Source organism: Brachionichthys hirsutus, unplaced genomic scaffold (assembly GCF_040956055.1).
Source record: "Brachionichthys hirsutus isolate HB-005 unplaced genomic scaffold, CSIRO-AGI_Bhir_v1 contig_180, whole genome shotgun sequence".
NCBI classification, from domain to species: domain Eukaryota; kingdom Metazoa; phylum Chordata; class Actinopteri; order Lophiiformes; family Brachionichthyidae; genus Brachionichthys; species Brachionichthys hirsutus.
The window spans coordinates 98,932-116,320 of record NW_027180417.1 but is presented as its reverse complement, the minus strand read 5'-3'; the positions used below and the strand labels follow the sequence as shown (position 1 = coordinate 116,320).

General features: G+C 39.9%; 1 protein-coding gene across 1 annotated transcript in view; it reads right to left on the bottom strand.

Annotated features, from left to right (window-relative positions):
• The window catches only part of LOC137914784 (CUB and sushi domain-containing protein 1-like), a 116,356-nt gene that overhangs the window by 30,691 nt on the left and 68,276 nt on the right, over positions 1-17,389 (bottom strand). Inside the window, 17 exon segments of the mRNA XM_068758279.1 lie at positions 565-711; positions 1,184-1,255; positions 1,350-1,466; positions 1,931-2,044; positions 3,149-3,229; positions 3,328-3,473; positions 7,553-7,730; positions 8,142-8,330; positions 10,458-10,667; positions 10,963-11,079; positions 11,803-11,872; positions 11,975-12,093; positions 14,720-14,824; positions 15,778-15,894; positions 16,133-16,258; positions 16,525-16,728; positions 16,866-16,961. Coding sequence (XP_068614380.1) covers positions 565-711; positions 1,184-1,255; positions 1,350-1,466; positions 1,931-2,044; positions 3,149-3,229; positions 3,328-3,473; positions 7,553-7,730; positions 8,142-8,330; positions 10,458-10,667; positions 10,963-11,079; positions 11,803-11,872; positions 11,975-12,093; positions 14,720-14,824; positions 15,778-15,894; positions 16,133-16,258; positions 16,525-16,728; positions 16,866-16,961 — 2,208 coding nt within the window.

Sequence of the window (17,389 nt, the reverse complement as noted above, 5' to 3'; positions counted from 1 at the left end):
ATACACACATAGTGGTCATTTGTGATCTTCTGACAAGTTACACCAGTCACGAGGCTGGACCTATTGGACCAATTGTAACTTTAGGCTGCTATGGCGTTCTACCGTTCTACCCCCATCCTGTATCTGCTCCGACTCCTGCAATGCTAAGCAACACATGGCTGGCCACACTTGGCCGTTTCATTTCAAGGTTCAGTGGTCCAACTGTCATCCAAGCTTACTGCATCTGCCTGTACCAGTATCTGAAATAGTTAGGAGTTATAACATACGCTATTGCCACTCTATTTTCTGACCCCTAGTCATGCACATTTGAACCATATTTAAATCCCACCCTCTCTAATGTAAGAGTAGATACCTGGCAGGTTGAACATAGTTATATATTTATAAATAAGTTATTTTACCATCAGTGTTGTTTTTGTTGCTTTATAGAAGGAAACAACTGTTGATATGTTTGGGGTGTTACTAGGCAAAACATATCAAGTTTTGTTTTTGTTATTCTTCCAATTATGAAAATTAGAATCCACGTAAATGAATGTAACAACATCAAATTAAAATGAATTAATATACCTGAGTATCGTATCTTGAATCCTCTTTTGTTGGTTGCGTGATCGGTCGACCAGCGTAGATAGAGCTGGTTTGTTTTAGACGTGAAGTTCAGCTGAGACGAGTGGTTACCGCTCAGAGCGACCAGCAACGGGCTCTGCCCTGAGGAGCCTGGAAAAACAGCCCGAAAGGATTTAACGACTGCTGCCTGCATGGCATGATTCCATGTGCTCATGCACAAACACGCATGGAGTTTGTGAGGGTGACACCATCGTTACATTTTTTTAAATATCCTAATTACTCCTCGTACACCTATTCCTACTGCAGCATATTGTTTACTTTCACCTCGGTTTTACAGGCAACTCTCCACCTGTTCTAAACTCATGCTGGGTACAGTTCATTCTCTGTCAGTTGCTGGAACACATCCAAGAATAGATGAAAAAAGAGATGCTGTCAATAAGTTGCATGCATGTAACAAAACTGTAGGAATTAAAATAGCCTAACCGCCTGGTATCAAACACCGGCTACTTTTCATATGAAATATGACTAAATAGATAGAAATAAAGTTGAGCTTGTTGTTTGCATGTCTAGTTTTAAAAAGTAGCCAAACAAATGAATTAAAGAAAGGAGAGGAAATGCGTACCATCAAAAATCTCGAGTTCATCAAACTGTTTCTCGCTGTGAAACATCTCTACGTAGATGTTTATGGTGTAACCTGCCAAAAAAGTTAACAATCATTTTAAATCCCATCAAAAAAAGCTACATCATTAGGTGTGTATCACACACATAGAATTACATGCACACTCTACCTGGAATCATATGTAGCAGCCATGAGCATGTCTGGCTGTTGGGGTAGTTGCCTGGAAACCCAGGGCTCAGTATCACCCCTGATGATGAAGACCGCTCCTCATTGGCTGGGCACTGGGCTGGAGGGGTAATAGCAATTGATCGAAACAACTGAAACATGTTTTTGTGCGCTGTTTTGCAAATTTCTAACTTCAAATTTACGTGACATTAATACATCCATCTATTCTTCTTGGTCTGAATATATATATTTTTTCCAAGGAAACAAGCAAAGAGAGCATGCACCCTATAAATCGTATAAGAATGAAATGAAATTCAGGATATCTGAATCTAGCTCTGTTAGACTGATTCAGACTTTTCTTTTTTTTAAATGCATCTTTTTTGAGCTTCATAACTTTCTTGTTGTTTAATCGCTGGGATACTATATTAATGAACACAATATTCAAACATCACAAGTTACTCCAGCAATAGTTTCAAACCCTTTTGGACTAATTTCTTCATCTCTCAGAGATGCATGACAAAAAAAGTGTGTAATAAGGGGCATGTAGTGTTTCTGGTTCCAGGGTCTCACAGAGTGCCGACTTACCTTTACATGTTGGGGGAGGTGCTTCAAAAAGCAAATGGGAATTGAGTTTACACATCAGCTCTGCCTTTCCGACCAGCGTGTATCCAGGTAAGCAGCGAAACTTCACAATATCACCTGAACAGAAAAAAATACAAATTATCCTTGAGCTCGTTCCAATAATGCTCTTAGGAAATAATGGTGATGACGTCTCTGAGTTACTTCAGCTAAATGTAGATTTCACAGTTCATTCACCAATATTTTTGAAGGCTTGTCAGATTTCAATGTTAAATTATCCCAAATAGCCTCCTTGGCCTTTTATGACCAGCGTCACCATTGTTATGAAAAGATGAAGGCCTAGTCCCACTATGGTTAATGCAAGTCACAGCAATTTGACTTTGACATCTTTGGAAACACTCACTCTGGAGTCGTGCTATCATTCTCTGGATTACTGTTTGATCTGTATTCCCTGTTAGGAACATCATACAGTTGTGTCAATAGCAATATGAGGAATGATATAGTCTGTCATAGCTCTGGAATTTGCCTAATGCACTTAATGTTTCTTCAAAGGATGAAAAGGTTATAATGCTCAAAAAGATGTCTGCAGAAAAATTGGCTTCTTGTGCTCTTTATGCCACTTTTGAGGGTAACTTGATCTCGCTGGGGAAATCGCAGCATTTTTATAAGATTACAGCTGCTAATCTAAATGGCTAACACATTTCAGTGTCGGACGCTTTGAGTAAAGCACAGAATAACAAATATCAGCGGGAAATCTCCTAAATTGACTTATTTTCAATGACTTGGTAGAACACATTTCGTGTACCAGAGGATGAGCAAAATGGTGTTTCAAATGATTTAATAAATTACACAATATTACCAGGAAAACCTTTTTGTCGTTGTGTCTATTTTACATTCATGGAAGTTTATGTAACAATGCTCTTCATGTATCACATAGCTTTTCAGAAGCACGGTGCTCATAATGAGCACTCAGGAATACAATCTTGGCTGGGTTGGGATATGGCCTGTTTGTCAATAAATTTTACTACACAAATATTCTAAATGATTGAATTTTCATTTAAATTTCCACTTGAGTGCATGGAGCCAAATGTTTATCCTGATTTGACAACTTTTTAATACTTTCCAGCTACTTGTGCAAAGAGAAACGGTCCAAGAAGTATCAGAGAGCCTCTCTCCATCCATCCATCCCTTACAGTTTCTTTACTATCAAAAGGTAAATTTTACCTATCTGAAAGTCTTCATCTTCATAAATCACCTCTGCATTCTCCACAACAGGTGGATGAGGGCATTTCTTCAGACGGTAGGCTGGAGGGAGGTGCAAAACAGTTATTTTAAGGCTCTAAGGCTATATGTAAGGGAATCTATTCAACAGATGTGTGTGACCGGATGTACAGTTTCTGTACCGTGGAAGTTGAGAATGAAGAATCCTCCAGTTGAAAAGTCTGAGTGAAAGTGGATCAGAACCTTCAAACTGCTACTGTAGGCTGACTCTAAAGCTGTGTTTCCACTGAAGACTCCCAGCTGAGGACTAGATGTATCTGGGCCATCCCTAAATAAACACACACAATCATCATCGCTTTTCAAAACAATTTGAAAAAAGACCTAATCTCCACAGCACATCTTCAGAAACGTATCAAGGTCATTTACACAAGTGCACCACTTGTTCAGAGCACTTTAGTCTTCCATCTGGTGTATATTGCACCTCAGAGAAACACACTCCAGTCCCATAACCAAGACAATAAAGACACAATATATATTGTAGAGATTCAGGGAAGATGCAGAATATAAGCCCTCTTCTATTTTAGGATCCAGAGAGATGAAAAGAGAATGAAGACACCTGATGACACAAGACAAAGCAGGACACTTTTAACTTAAAGCAGCAGAGCTATGGAGAGAGAAAAACCAAAAGTGAAATAGTAAGTGGCAGAAAGATACAAGGTCTCTCTGAAAACAGCATGAAATAAAGTTAACTATTGCTATCATTTAATTTACTTTACACCTCACACAGGTACACATCCTCGACTGCTTTTAATTTAGTCTTATATACTAGGCAGAAATATGTAGATTTTTCACATTAACCCCCTCCCAAAAAATAAGCCCACATTACTCTGAGGGCTCCAAAATAAAATCAGGGTTCTGGATCTGCATGGAGTTCTTATTCAAAATCAATTGTGGATTTTCTTTCCCTGCCTTGATTTAATTACCAGCAGTGATTTCTCATTTACACACTGACAAACACAAAGCACATATCTGTTATAATCACATGCATGGTCATTGGAATGGGAGCAAAAACATTTTGAGCACACTCATTGAATGCTTCCTGTGGATTAAATGCTGAACTTCTCTCATTAAATATTGAATGTTGCTAAAAGGTTACATTTCCTAAAGTTCATGAATATTCAGTTTTTTTTTATTTTTTTATGTTAATGAGCATGCATTGGATTAAACTAGGGTTTTAAAATTTTAATTGGTTCATCAATAATTCTAATCCTTAAGAAAGCATTGAAATTAATTTCAAAGGTGCAATGTAAGGTCCATTAAATAAAACTTGACTTTTTGTGCTTTCTCCTTCCTCTCAGGACTTTGATATTTATGTTCTTTCTTCTTTTTTGCTTCTTTTTCTGTCTTATATTATTATTATTATTATTATTTTCTTGTCCCCGAGTGTCAGATTATCTGACTGTTTACAGATGAGGAGCATTAATATTTTGCACAAATAATGAATGGCACATGCAATTTAATGTTTCTAAAGAGTCTGCATGTGATTTTCCCTGCCCATTATTCAGTGAAGCCAGACACCGTCATGTGGTAGATCACAGAGAAAGGTTGGCTTCAGTACTTGACATCTGGATGCAGCCTGCTGTCCCATACAGCCTTGGGCAGCAGACAGAACACTTAGATATGAATAACACAGGGCATAGTAATGTAACCAGTCAAGTTGGGTGCAGGGAAGGAGGAAATCAGCACAGCCACTCAGAGCAGCAGTACAATCAGGGAAGAGAAAAGTGAAAGGTAGGCAAATTAGAGTATAGAAAAGGACCTCTGGCTTGTTTGAATGTGACAAGTTGTTAAAATAAAATGTTTACCCTCTTTATGTATTGGAAAACGTAGTCGATGGCTTTCTGTAAATGTAATTTTTATCAATATTTGAGTTTCTTTGGTTTCCTTTAATCCAGTACGACTCCTTCTTGGATCATACTCTTGGAGGCAAATTGTGTATTAAATAGAAAGGACATAATAATCCCAGTATAGGCTTGGGCAATCATGGCATTGGTGCTGTGAGTGTCAGTGTAAATAAATTTCTAAGTGTTGTGGAGGAAGTTAAAGTAAATAATTTCTCAATGGTCTTGCTCTTTCATTGATCACAGCGGTAGCATCCACACATAATACATTTTTCAAAGGATTTCTGAAAGTCAAATGCGGCAGCTGGATCAGTTAGTGATAACACTGCAACTCATGGTTGTGTATAGTCTATGTGTCAGACAGAAGGACTTCATGACTATGACATACTGTACCGATCCTTAGGCTGATTGCTGTGTCATCTTTTTAAAAAGGGAATGCAGACATGAGTGTGTATTTATTTTATAGCAGATGGCGAGGTTGGAAACGCTCCTGAGGGCTTCTGAATTTTTACCTCTGCCAAAGATCTTATTTTTCACCCTGTGTTTGTCGGTTGCGGCAGGATTATGAAATTTTTTTATATGGATCTGATTTCCAAGAAACCTGCTGTGAGGATGGGTCTTGGGCCAGAATAGCACTGTAAAGTTTCAGTTCTGAACCATTTTTTTCTGAATTTCTCAGGGGATAATGCATGGATCTTGATTTTTTTTTAACAAGTTATAATAACAGCAACCTGCATAAGTGTTTGTATGGAGGTAGACTGGCCTTAGATTATGGTTGCATGGCTATGAGTTTTGGAGAAAGCTTGATTGAATTAAAAGGGACTAGTGTGCCTTGGCAGCGCTACATGCACTAAGCACCATTGTAATTATTGTTGTTTTAATGTGCCAAGGTACACTCTGAGCATCTATCTATCCATCCATTGTCAATAACTACTTGTCCTGTGAGGGTTTCGTGTGTGTGTGCATATAAAAATTTTTAACCAGTGACCAGTGCACTAATAATGGATATTTTTGATCTGTGGGAGAAAGCTAGTCTACCTGGAGTGAACTCATACAAACATGAGGACATGCAAACCCCACAAAAAAGGTCCTGTGAGTTGAAAGGAAGCTATAAAGAGCAGCCAGCACAACTTATTGTTTAATAAACCTTTCCCATGGTACTGCATCGTAGCGTTCTACATTTCTCTAGGGTGTATGTTCAGTGTATTGAAACTTCATTTAAGGTATAGTAGGTTTAATTCACTGCAGTCTCAGAGTAGCTGGATCAACACTGTCCAAACTCTAATTTCATTAAAGTTAAGGCTGTACCAGAATGAGCTCATAAATACAATATAAGCCAAGATTTTAGTGCAAAATCTTTGAACATATTTCTTTCCTCCACCTTTCTAAGCATGAAAAGTTCATTTATTTATCTCTGGACAAGGAAAACGGACAACAAGTTACACTGAAAACACTGTCTTTTCCTTCGGGTTCTTTCACTGGTACACCTGTAAAGTGCCTTGAGATAACATTATGTTCTGTATCTGGCGGTATTAAAATAAAAATTGAAAGACTGTCAGAAAACTGTCTCTCAAACCACCAGGATATGAGAGAATATAAGATCTGTTAAAGCTCAGATTAACACTGATCTCTGTCAAGAAGAAAGATGGCCAAAGCCGCTATTTCAATGACCTTTCATCTTTCTGGGAACAACTGTGAGACAATTATTGATGGTCTCCCTGAATTGAAATCTTAAGGCGGAGGAAGGAAGATAAACCAATACACTAAATATATTTAACACATATATTTTGCTAACCTGCAATATATGAATATGTTTGTGATTTCAGACAAAAATCGGCAATATCAATTTGCAATAACAAAATACCTCCAAGCCAAGCCTCTTTAAAGATGTACTGTATGTATAAAATGAAAGACAAACAACACCCAATCATCAAGCAAGCGCCAGCTAATCACAGAATGTTATCCACCTTAAAAAGTTCACAGTCCAACATATGTTTTTTAAAGAAAACCTGATGCTGACTGAGCCTCTGTAGCCATTTCTTCCGAACCGACGCATGTTTGTTTGAGTCAACCGAGCCCCGATGGCTTGGTGGACCCGGCTCAATTGGCTCTTTCATTACATTGCCCACCACCCACTGAATCTCATCATTACTGCCATAGTTCCTGAGATCTCTCTGGGTCGGCATATGGCCTTGGCACTGAGTTAGATTGAATTGGTCAGTGGCCCCCATTTTAAATGCATTATTCTCACATTCCCTTTTATAAGGGTCCAACCTACAATCTAAATCCCCATAAATACTGCAGGAGAGTCACCATGTATCGGGACTCCAATAAACTGATATCCCTTTGTAACAACCATGTGATGTACAGATTTAAATGATGTTGAGTCCATGTTATTTCATGATCACATCATAAATAACTGCCATGTTAATACATATCCTTAAAGAAGTAAGAGTTCTATGTATGCATGTACAGCATGTTCAAATATGAGCTCACCAAGACTTACCAGACTGCGATGTAATCAGTGACTGGCTCTGTCTGCAATAAGGTAAAGTTGATATAAACTCCATGTCCATGGGGAACAGTGATGAGCCAACTACAGTCTTGAGAGTTGGGGTATTCATTGGGATACTGAGGTGAATAAATGGTCCCATTTTCAGCTGTGGCATTATAGCCACAAGGTGCTGCAAAAAGCAGAAAGACGAGATTAACTCTTTGCAAATTTGTCAATTTATTGTAATGTTCCAGGACTGCAAGGATCAGGAAAAGAAGGCAAGTATGACTGTTGAAGTAAGGAATACAGTTCATTACTGGCAGGTTGAAAAGTAGAAGCAGCAGTAATAGGAACCATGCCTGTGGTATTAATGCATGTAGCAAATCGACAATGGAATATTTACTTTTTCCGAGAGCGTGATTGTAAAAAAAAAAAGAGATTCAATTTACTGACATTTTATTAAGTTGAAAAAACTTTAAAAATGTCTACATTTGAATTTTAGTTGATAACATGATGTATGTGAATATTCTGAGCTAAAATGTATTAGCTATGTAATGACATCAGTCAACAGACATAAAAAAGTATTTCTAATTGCTCTTACCCTCACAACGTGGAAAAGGGTGGTTCCACTTGCGGTTATTCCCATGCAAACACGTTAGCACTGGGTGTCCAATCAAAACATAGCCAGAGTAACACTGAAAAGTTACTGATTGGCCAGCACTGTAATCACTGTTGATGATGTCACCATTGGGGAAAGGAAATGGGCCCAGGCAGTTCTGAAGTTGGTAGGCTAAAAACAGAATGAGATGAAGATAAAAGATAAAATGTCAGGAAAAGAGAAGTGCAAGCAGGCAATTAGAATACGGCTGTATTTGTTCCTTGGTATTCTAGTGTGTGGCCTTAACGAGTAGGCGACCCAGTTATGCTCCCTCTACATATGTAATGGATGCATCTATGAGTAAATCCTTCACTGCTTACATACGTGTATGTGTTACTTAATTTGACGCTGATACACGAGAGGGAAGTCTCTGGTGAGAAGCTTTAACAACAACACATATGGTGACAATCACAGCAGGATGAGATAATGTACCAATCGATACAAAAATCAACAACAGTAGAGCTAAGGATGCATTAGTGGTGGTCTGAGGCCATTAGGTACAGAGACATGAGAAGAGTTCTTCACTTCAATATCTTCCTCTTCAAACTGCATTGTCGAGGGAATGTGTCGGCACACATTTGTCGTGCCGTGCTTGAATCGCAGCTCCACCGGCCTCACCCATTTCCAGTGGCATTACCCTATTTCATCAACGTCACACGTATCTATAAGCTCTCTGAACACATACCCGAATACATACATCACCCTGTCTGAGTGCAGGGAAATCATATAGAAGTCTTTACACAGCAATCGGGAAAACACATATCAATCCGGCCCATATTCAGGGTGAACCTTTATCAGCAGCGCGCTTGTATTTAGTGCACATCTCAATCTGTATGAGACGCTAAGTGCCTCCGTCATTTTACTGACAGAGGCGGCTGACTATTGAGAAAAACCTTTTGGTAAATCTATCCATCCATCATCTTCCGCCGCTTATCTGGGTCCGGTGGCCCCGAGAGACATAGTTTTCCCAGCGTTCTAGGTTTTCCCCAAAGGCCTGCTCACAGCGGGACATGCCCTGAACATCTCCCCAGGGAGGTGTCCAAGGGGCATCCGAAATAGATGTCCAAGCCACCTCAGTTGACTCCTCTCGATGTGGAGGAGCAGTGGCTCTTCTCCGAATTCCTCCCTGGTGATTGAGCTTCTCACCCTGTCTCTAAGGGTGTGCCCAGCCACCCTGGAAACTCATTTTGACCTCTTGTATCCAGGATCTTGTCCTTTCGGTCGTGACCCAAAGTTCAAGACCAAATCGAGAGCTTCGCCTTTTGGCTCAGCTCAGTCTTCACCACAACAGACCGATACAACAACTTCATCACTGCAGCCGCCGCACCGATGCATCTGTCAATGTCACGCTCCGTCCGTCCCTCACTTGTGAACAAGAGCCCAAGGTACTTGAACTCCGCCACGTGGGGCAAAGACTCCCCACCAACCCGGAGAGGAAGATATGAGTGACAAAACAATTATCAATACCAGGTCAATGTAAGTAAGCATCAATTGCCAGCCCTCGAGGTGCAGGTTATGAAAGAAGGTGGAAGAGGACGTAGTAAAGACACAACAGTCCAACGTCCAAGAAAGCACTATCTCAGATTGCCATACTAATAGTCATATTAGAGCACCTATGGGATGGAATATCTTGAAACATCAATATTTTATGCATTAGCATTATGCAAAACTCTTATCCAATGAGGTTTGGTGGATGGCTACGGATAGTATCTTCTCCAAGGCAGTAGTGCAGAATCCAATTGAGTATCATTGATGGGGAAAGGATAATATATTCTATCTGTAGCTGGATGTGGGTTAGCCTATGGGCTAGTTTGTAAGCCCTGCTCGAGTTCCTCTGTCATGTGCCCACAGTGCACAATTCTTGTCTTTGAAATGAAGCACTTAGAGCCATACGTAAAGCCTTGTGGACATAATGCCAGTTTCTCACATGGGCTTTCTAATAATCCATCTCTTTTAATGATGAGATAAAAGCCGTAGAGTTTCACGAATCTTCAGCATGACTTATCGCTGGATTGAAGATCAAAACCTCAGTAACGTTTTTCATCTCCCCTTCATTTCTCAGAGATGAGAACGCTTTAAAATGTGGGGTATTTGGGACTCATTCAGTATATCTGGAGATCATTCAAAAAGTGATATTGTGTTCCCTAATCTTGAAAACCAAAACAGCAAGCCCAGTTTGAATACAGGTGTTTTCCCTCTGCAGCTCTTTTGACCTTTCTTGGTCTGCAGCCATTTCCATTAAATCACACATGACCTCACCTTGATAGCTCAGCTTGAAGCCTGGCCTGTTCTCTGAGTGGTCACTGTAGAAGTGGATGATTGTGAGGTGAGTAGTGCTCATCATTGTTGGTGGGATCTGTGAACCAGTAAACTGTCCAATAAGAGCAGAGCTGTGCTGTGGTCCAGCCCTGACCTCAAGGAAGTCATGGTTGTCCTCAGAAGAGAAGTTTTGGAATTGAATATGTGCCCCTAGAATACAAATGAGAATTAAAAATTACTGCAGATATGACTAGTATGACGAAAGGATCATTAATGTAATATCAAATTGATGGTCATTGTATGGGTCTGCATTTTATTTGTATATTGTTAACACATAACAAGATCAAATCATATTAACAGAAATAGCTATATTTAAGCTATGCATGGATGAGCAGTTAATTCATGTGGTAAAGTGTTCAATAAGCCATGTGCAACTGGGTTAGCTTCAATGGTAAAGAAAGAAAAAGAGTGTGTATAGGAATGTTCTTCCATTCCATAATCATACCATATCCAGATGGCAGGGCTATTTGCCAGGTGCAGTCCAAGTTGCCAGGGTAGTTGCCAGGGAAACCTGGACTAAGGATGACACCAGTCATCTCATACAACACCCCGCCACAACGAGCTGACAACACAGGTACAACAAACGCATTGTTAAAACAGGCAAGGGAAGAGAGCAAAGTAGGTCACCACTTCCCCATTTTGTTGGCAACAGAACGAAGGACACGCCATAGCAAAAAAAAAAAAGAAGTCCAAAATGCAATAAAGTGCAGCATGATCCAAAGGGCATAGTTGTAGTATTGACATTTTCACTCTGTGCTCACTTTATTATTAGGTACACCTGTGATCTGGCATAAAGCTGTCAAAGGCCGTTGTGAGAGGGAGGGGAGCACAGCTTAGAGCGTCAACCTATATGGCGGTTCTTATTACTACACATGCAATAAATCGTTTTGGCAAAAGCATGATTTTGTCATTTCACTCCTTTCGATTGAAAGAAAGACACTTTTGACAGATTTCCTATACTATTCGCCATAAAACTACTGAACAACATACTGGATATATACATCCACAACTTCAAATCCTCCTTGTGGAATGACACGATTCTATCAGGGAACTTTTCAAATTTAAAGAAAGGTCATAGTTTCAAGTTGCAAATTAATGTTTGTTAGTACTGCATAAGTAGGCATGACAGTCTTAACATTGACACGTTCTAAATGGTTTTGTGTGATGGGATATCAACAGAAAATTACATATCATAGCATAATATAACACATTTTGAAACACTTTCATGACATTACTCAGTATATTATACAATAATATACTGAGTGTGTGTGTGTGTGTGTTTTACCTATGCAAAGAGGTGGTGGGTAGTTCCATCGACGCACAGTCCCAGGCATGCAGGAAATGTGAGAGCGTCCCTGAAAATATTAATAGAGTGAGTAACATTTAAGAAAACAAGATACAATATATTATTATACCAAACCTTGTGCATTTTCATGAATTAAATGATGCAATATTACCTGTAATGTGTAGCCAGGTTCACAGGTGAATGCAACCACCTCATTGACCATATATCTGTCGCCCACTTTAATTCCATTGGCTGGGATCATTGGTTCTGGACATGTGGTAAGACCGACAGCTGCACAAAAAAAGGAGATGCATCATAGAGATTATGAAGTTCATAATTTATAATAATATATTTCATCTGATGTATTTTAGATATTAATTGCATAGCTTTGCCTCCTATTAAAATCCTGTGCTCTGGGATTCTGAAATGACAGTTAAGCTGTTCTCCGCGTCTCTTCTTAGAGTTTGGTACATTGCTTTTTCTTTCCTTTTCCTGTCTTCTTCCTTTACTTGCAGATAACTTAAAACTTGAAATGAGCGTAACCTTTACAAGACAGTTATAGCAAAACAGAACATTTTACCTTTAATGTTAATTTTTTTTCACTGACATTTCTGTGCCTTGGACTTGTTTTGCATTCTGCTGGATATAATAGTGCAAAGTGCTTTTAAGTTTTTCAACAAAAGCACTTCCATTAATGTGAGATTTAATGTGGTGGATTAATTTACAAATGTTTTAATGTTTATTTTTGTGAATATAAAAGCCCATTTGTTAATTGACAGAACAATAAAACAGGCTTGCACTTTATCAGCGGTGTCACTAAAAGAAGGCAACATAATGACTTTGGTTGAAGATTAGTAACTAAATAAAGGTTAAAGCATCCCTAATACGTTTGCCAGTAGACAGGCCTTTAACCACCACAGGCGTGTGTGTGTGTGTACACCTGTGTGCGTGTGTATGTGTTTGATTCTGCTTGCATCTTTCACTTGGAAACTTCCACGTCAGACTGCCCTAGAGTGGTAACCATGGTAATGAAGTGGCTGGAGGAGAGATAGGGGATAGAGAGTAAGAGAAGGGGAGAGAGAGGAGTAAATGTGTGTGTGTGTGTGTGTGTGTGTGCGTGTGTTTGCGCTTCTGGTCTTCTTGGTTCATTATCTACTTTCCTACCAAAAACACATTATGATCCCACTGAGCTTAGACACACACACACACACACACACACACACCTACATTTGTGAGTGTGTATTTATGACTGTCATATGAGTTTGCATCTACAGGGATGGAACATAGATAGCAAATTATTAGGCAGCACATCAGTAGGCTGTCAGCAGAGCTGATCAATGAATCTGTTCCATTTGGCTGACCAGCTCTCTCTCTCTCTCTCTCTCTCTTTCTCACTCAGTATGAGCAAACTGCTCCCTCTTTTCTCTGGTTATGACAGAGCGGGAATGCTTTGTAAAATGCTGACAGCACCACAAACCACCCCCACTAGGGCGACTGGACTACAACTAGACAGTGTCAGCATTTAAGTCTAACTGACAGGATTTACTACCTTTCTGTTCAGTTTACATCAGGGAGAGGGATTTCTCATTCTGCCCTTTAGAGGAGAGTCCCTTTAGTCAGCTTAAAATGATGAGATCATCATCATCACCACAATCATTCATGTTCCCCACGCACATGATTTTGTCCGTATTACAGCAAAACTGAAAGGGAGATCTTTCAGCAGCACAAGCACAGGTCACTGTAGGCTCTTGAAAGCAAGATAGTGTGGAGAAAATCTGTGCACAAGCTCAGTCAATTGTTTCACTATTACAAGTTTATGATAATATATTGTAAATTATCATTCAGTAAGTGATTTTTGCATTGAGGAGTATCGTTATGAACAATCTGAGGGCAACTTTGCTGTTTCTTTTCTTATTGCAGATTGAAGAGCTAATTTGACTGGTTCCTAACAGCATTTTGTGTGGAATGAAATCATTAAATGCCTACTTTGTATTAAGATATCATGTAAATAATCTGTGAAGTACGTGCATCGAATTCTCCTGCAGATAAAGGTGTTGGCACTCATTTTGAGATAAGCATAGCACCATTTGAGGGCTTTCTTGGAAAAAGCTTAATGCTCTCTCTGCTGTGCTTGAACATGTTTTCTGTGCTAATGTTGAGAAGCCTGCATGCAAGAAGACGCCATCATGTTAGCTCTGCCGCATTATTGTAGGCAGTGATTAAATCAGAAAGACGTAACACACACCAAGAGGACAAGTGCTAATTCTACAAAGGGCAGAGACAGTCTAAAAGTCTGCTTTCTTTCCTTCTCTCTTGCATGTACTGCTTTACAACTTTTTTCTTTTAATTGTGAAAAGATGAAGCGGGTGCATTCATCATAACTGAGCTAGCATGTGTATGCCATCCATGATCATACGCCCTCACTCTGCTCCCCAGCTATTGACAAGAACACATGTTCGTTCTACAGAGAAACAAAGACAGAGCTTTTGTGGAGGTAGCGACATTTGAACAGCTGAAAGAAGAAGCAATAGGAGTCAAATGAAGTAGAAAAAAAGAAGTCATCATGGAGTGGAAAACTTAAAAAGAAAAGCATTCAATGCACTTTTACGTGTGTGTGTGTGTATACAGTAGGTGCTGAATCCTCTTTTTAATTTAGGTCCCATTAGGGGCTCTGATGTGTGTGTCAGCATTTTGTATATGCTCTCGGGTAATACCAGCTGAGGTCAGTGACTCCTGTTATTTGATGTTGATGTTTTGGTTGTGTGTGTGTGTGTGTGTCAGACCAGGTTTCTGTGTATGCAAGTTTTCTCTTGAGAAGATGTCCAACAGTTGTATTGCACACAGTCTATTTTTCTTTGTAGCTCTGGCCTGCCTGCCTGCCTGCCTGCCTGCCTGAGTTTTAAGTTATTCAGCTCACTCTTGTATTCAAGATGAAAACCTGCAGCCACCACACTGATGTCACTCTGAAAGTGCAGAAGGAGCTGATTGGATGTTGAGTTGAGGAGAGCTGGAGCAGTTGTTCCTGTAAAGAAAAGACGTAAAACCAGATCACATATTTTGTGGGTAAATGTTCAAATCTTGACCAGATGAAATGAAAAAAACTCAAAAAAATAATGTTAAAATGCATTTAATACTGCACTGGTTACAGCAAAATGTGCACTGGATAAAAATATAGTCATGATTTTGACTATAAGTATTGTTTAATTCAAACACCAGGCAGGAACTTACATGTAGAGAGGGTGAATGACCCCTGACCTCTACGGACAGCTAGCATTTTAGCCCCCTCATGTAAAGGTTTGCTGAGCTGACCCAGTCAAGCTGCTCAGTGGCCGACACAAGATCGCTGCGGTTATAATGGGCAGCTCCCTGGAGTTCCCTCTTGAGAGGAGCATAGCTATTCTCCTTTGGTGTGTGTGTGTGTGCGTGCGTGTGTTGCCCTATGGGAGGCATGTTTTATGTGTGATAGGTGTATGACAGATGTGTGCTCGGGGCAGGTCACGGGGGAAACTCTACTGGGAAATTGTAAAAGGTTAGATCACTCTTTATCCCACCCGTCCTCTTTCTCTCCCCTTTTCTGCATCCTTCACTCAACTTTGAGGTGAACCTCTTCCCCTCCCTTCTTTCCTCTCATCTTTTCTTCTCACTGACTGTCCAGAAATGGAATGAATCCTGTCCTAAGTAACATTTATTTTTATTACAGATACATATCATGTTTGTATTGGTATTATAACTCGTCCATCATGGATTGTCAGTGCATAGTTAAAGACATATCAATAGCAATAAATCATTTATTGTACAAGTCTGTGTGTGTGTTTGCGTGTGTGCTCATGTATTTCAATCCCAATGTGTGTGTGTGTGAATTCATAGTTTAGGAACTGTCAAATCTCATCCATCTTAGATTCCTAAAGTGTGTGCACGGGCCTCCCTGCACAGCTTTGTGTTATTTTGTGTCCATGCATGAGCATATTGTCGTACCAGAAAATGATCCTAATTTAGGAGCTGTCATGTCTCCTCCATCGTAAATCTCCAATGAGTCCCAGTTGTGCTCAGTGGCAAACGTCATAACTTGGATCTGAATGGCGAATAATGAAAAAAAATCAATCAATAAATAATAATAAGGCATTATAAAAAGTTCCCAAACTAAATCCTGCAGTTCAATTCTGGCTGGCACAATTACATGCAGGAGATTGTTAACATCACTAACGTCATATCTGAATCTACACTTTCAGCCCCAGATTATTCTCATCCTGTGGAACTTCACGTTAAGCCCCAACATGAATTCCTACATCATACCTGTTTTTTTCTTCTTCTTCTAGTGTCTATATGTTTACCTGTATCCCGGCCCCTTCGCTGACATGAATCCTCCACAAACAGTTGAGGCTGTTTGGATAGGGCTCGGGAAAGCCAGGAGACAGTATTGTGCCTCGGCGCTCAGTCAAATTGCCACTGCAGGGAACTGGAAGGAAGATCTTCTTAGAAATTTCTATGAACTAAATAGCTAACAGATAGGACAGGAATGTGAATCTGAATAATAAGCCCTTCAAATGGCCACATCAAGGAGCCAGAAAGCAAGACATATATTTAGTTTGTTAGAATCAATGTAAACATCCTTATGGTTCTTCATGCATTCCACAGCACCCGCATAGTTAACAGACATTTCTGATTTCATTCTATGCAACTGCTGGTTTCCTCCTTTCACATTTCCTGGTTAACTAGCCTCACCTATGCAGGTTGGTGTTGTCGCATTCCACTGAGCCAGGGCACCTGGCACAGCTCGGCACTGCATGGCACTGGATCCTTTCAGCAGATAGCCGGGACTGCACTCGAACCGGACCACAGAGCTGGCGGAGAACTCCGAACCAATCCGCCTGCCATACCGAGGCTCTGGCACAGAACTGCACTGACTGTCACTAGTGCGAGGCACAGCTATAGACAGTGATGGTCGCGATATAAAGGACATATCAGTAAAGAGGCATCGGCGTTGAACCTGAACTGAATGCATGCCATTTTATGTAAGCTTGCATATATAAGAACAATAAATCAAAAACCAGAGTGGGAGTTACCTTGGTAGACAAAATGGAAGCCTCTAGCTGACTGCCCACTCTTAGCATTGAACCGCAGCATGATCTGATTGGAGGTTGCCAATGGCAATGTCTCTCCTGAGTCAACAATTATACACATTCACAAACACACAGATTATAAAATGGATGGTGATGCTAAAAACAGCTCAACCCTCTTGATTGAAAACATAAAGCAATGGATCTCTTTTATAATGAAGAGCTCTGTGAAGATAATTACTTTACAGGTAAATAAATAGACGAAGATGTGCAAACATGCAAGGCTTCTTTGAGCAAAGATTGTCAAAACCACATATTTAACTGCAATTCACTACACCCTAAACCAGCTCTTAGCAGGGTTTCCCTTCATAGTTTTCCTGAAGGCCAAATATTAACATAGAAAAACCAGAACACGCACATACGTATCAATGGACAAGCATGTGCAAAGATTTATGCACATATAAAAGCAAACCGAGTAACGGTGATAAATGAGAAAAACATGGCTGACATTTAGAACCATCATTAGCTTC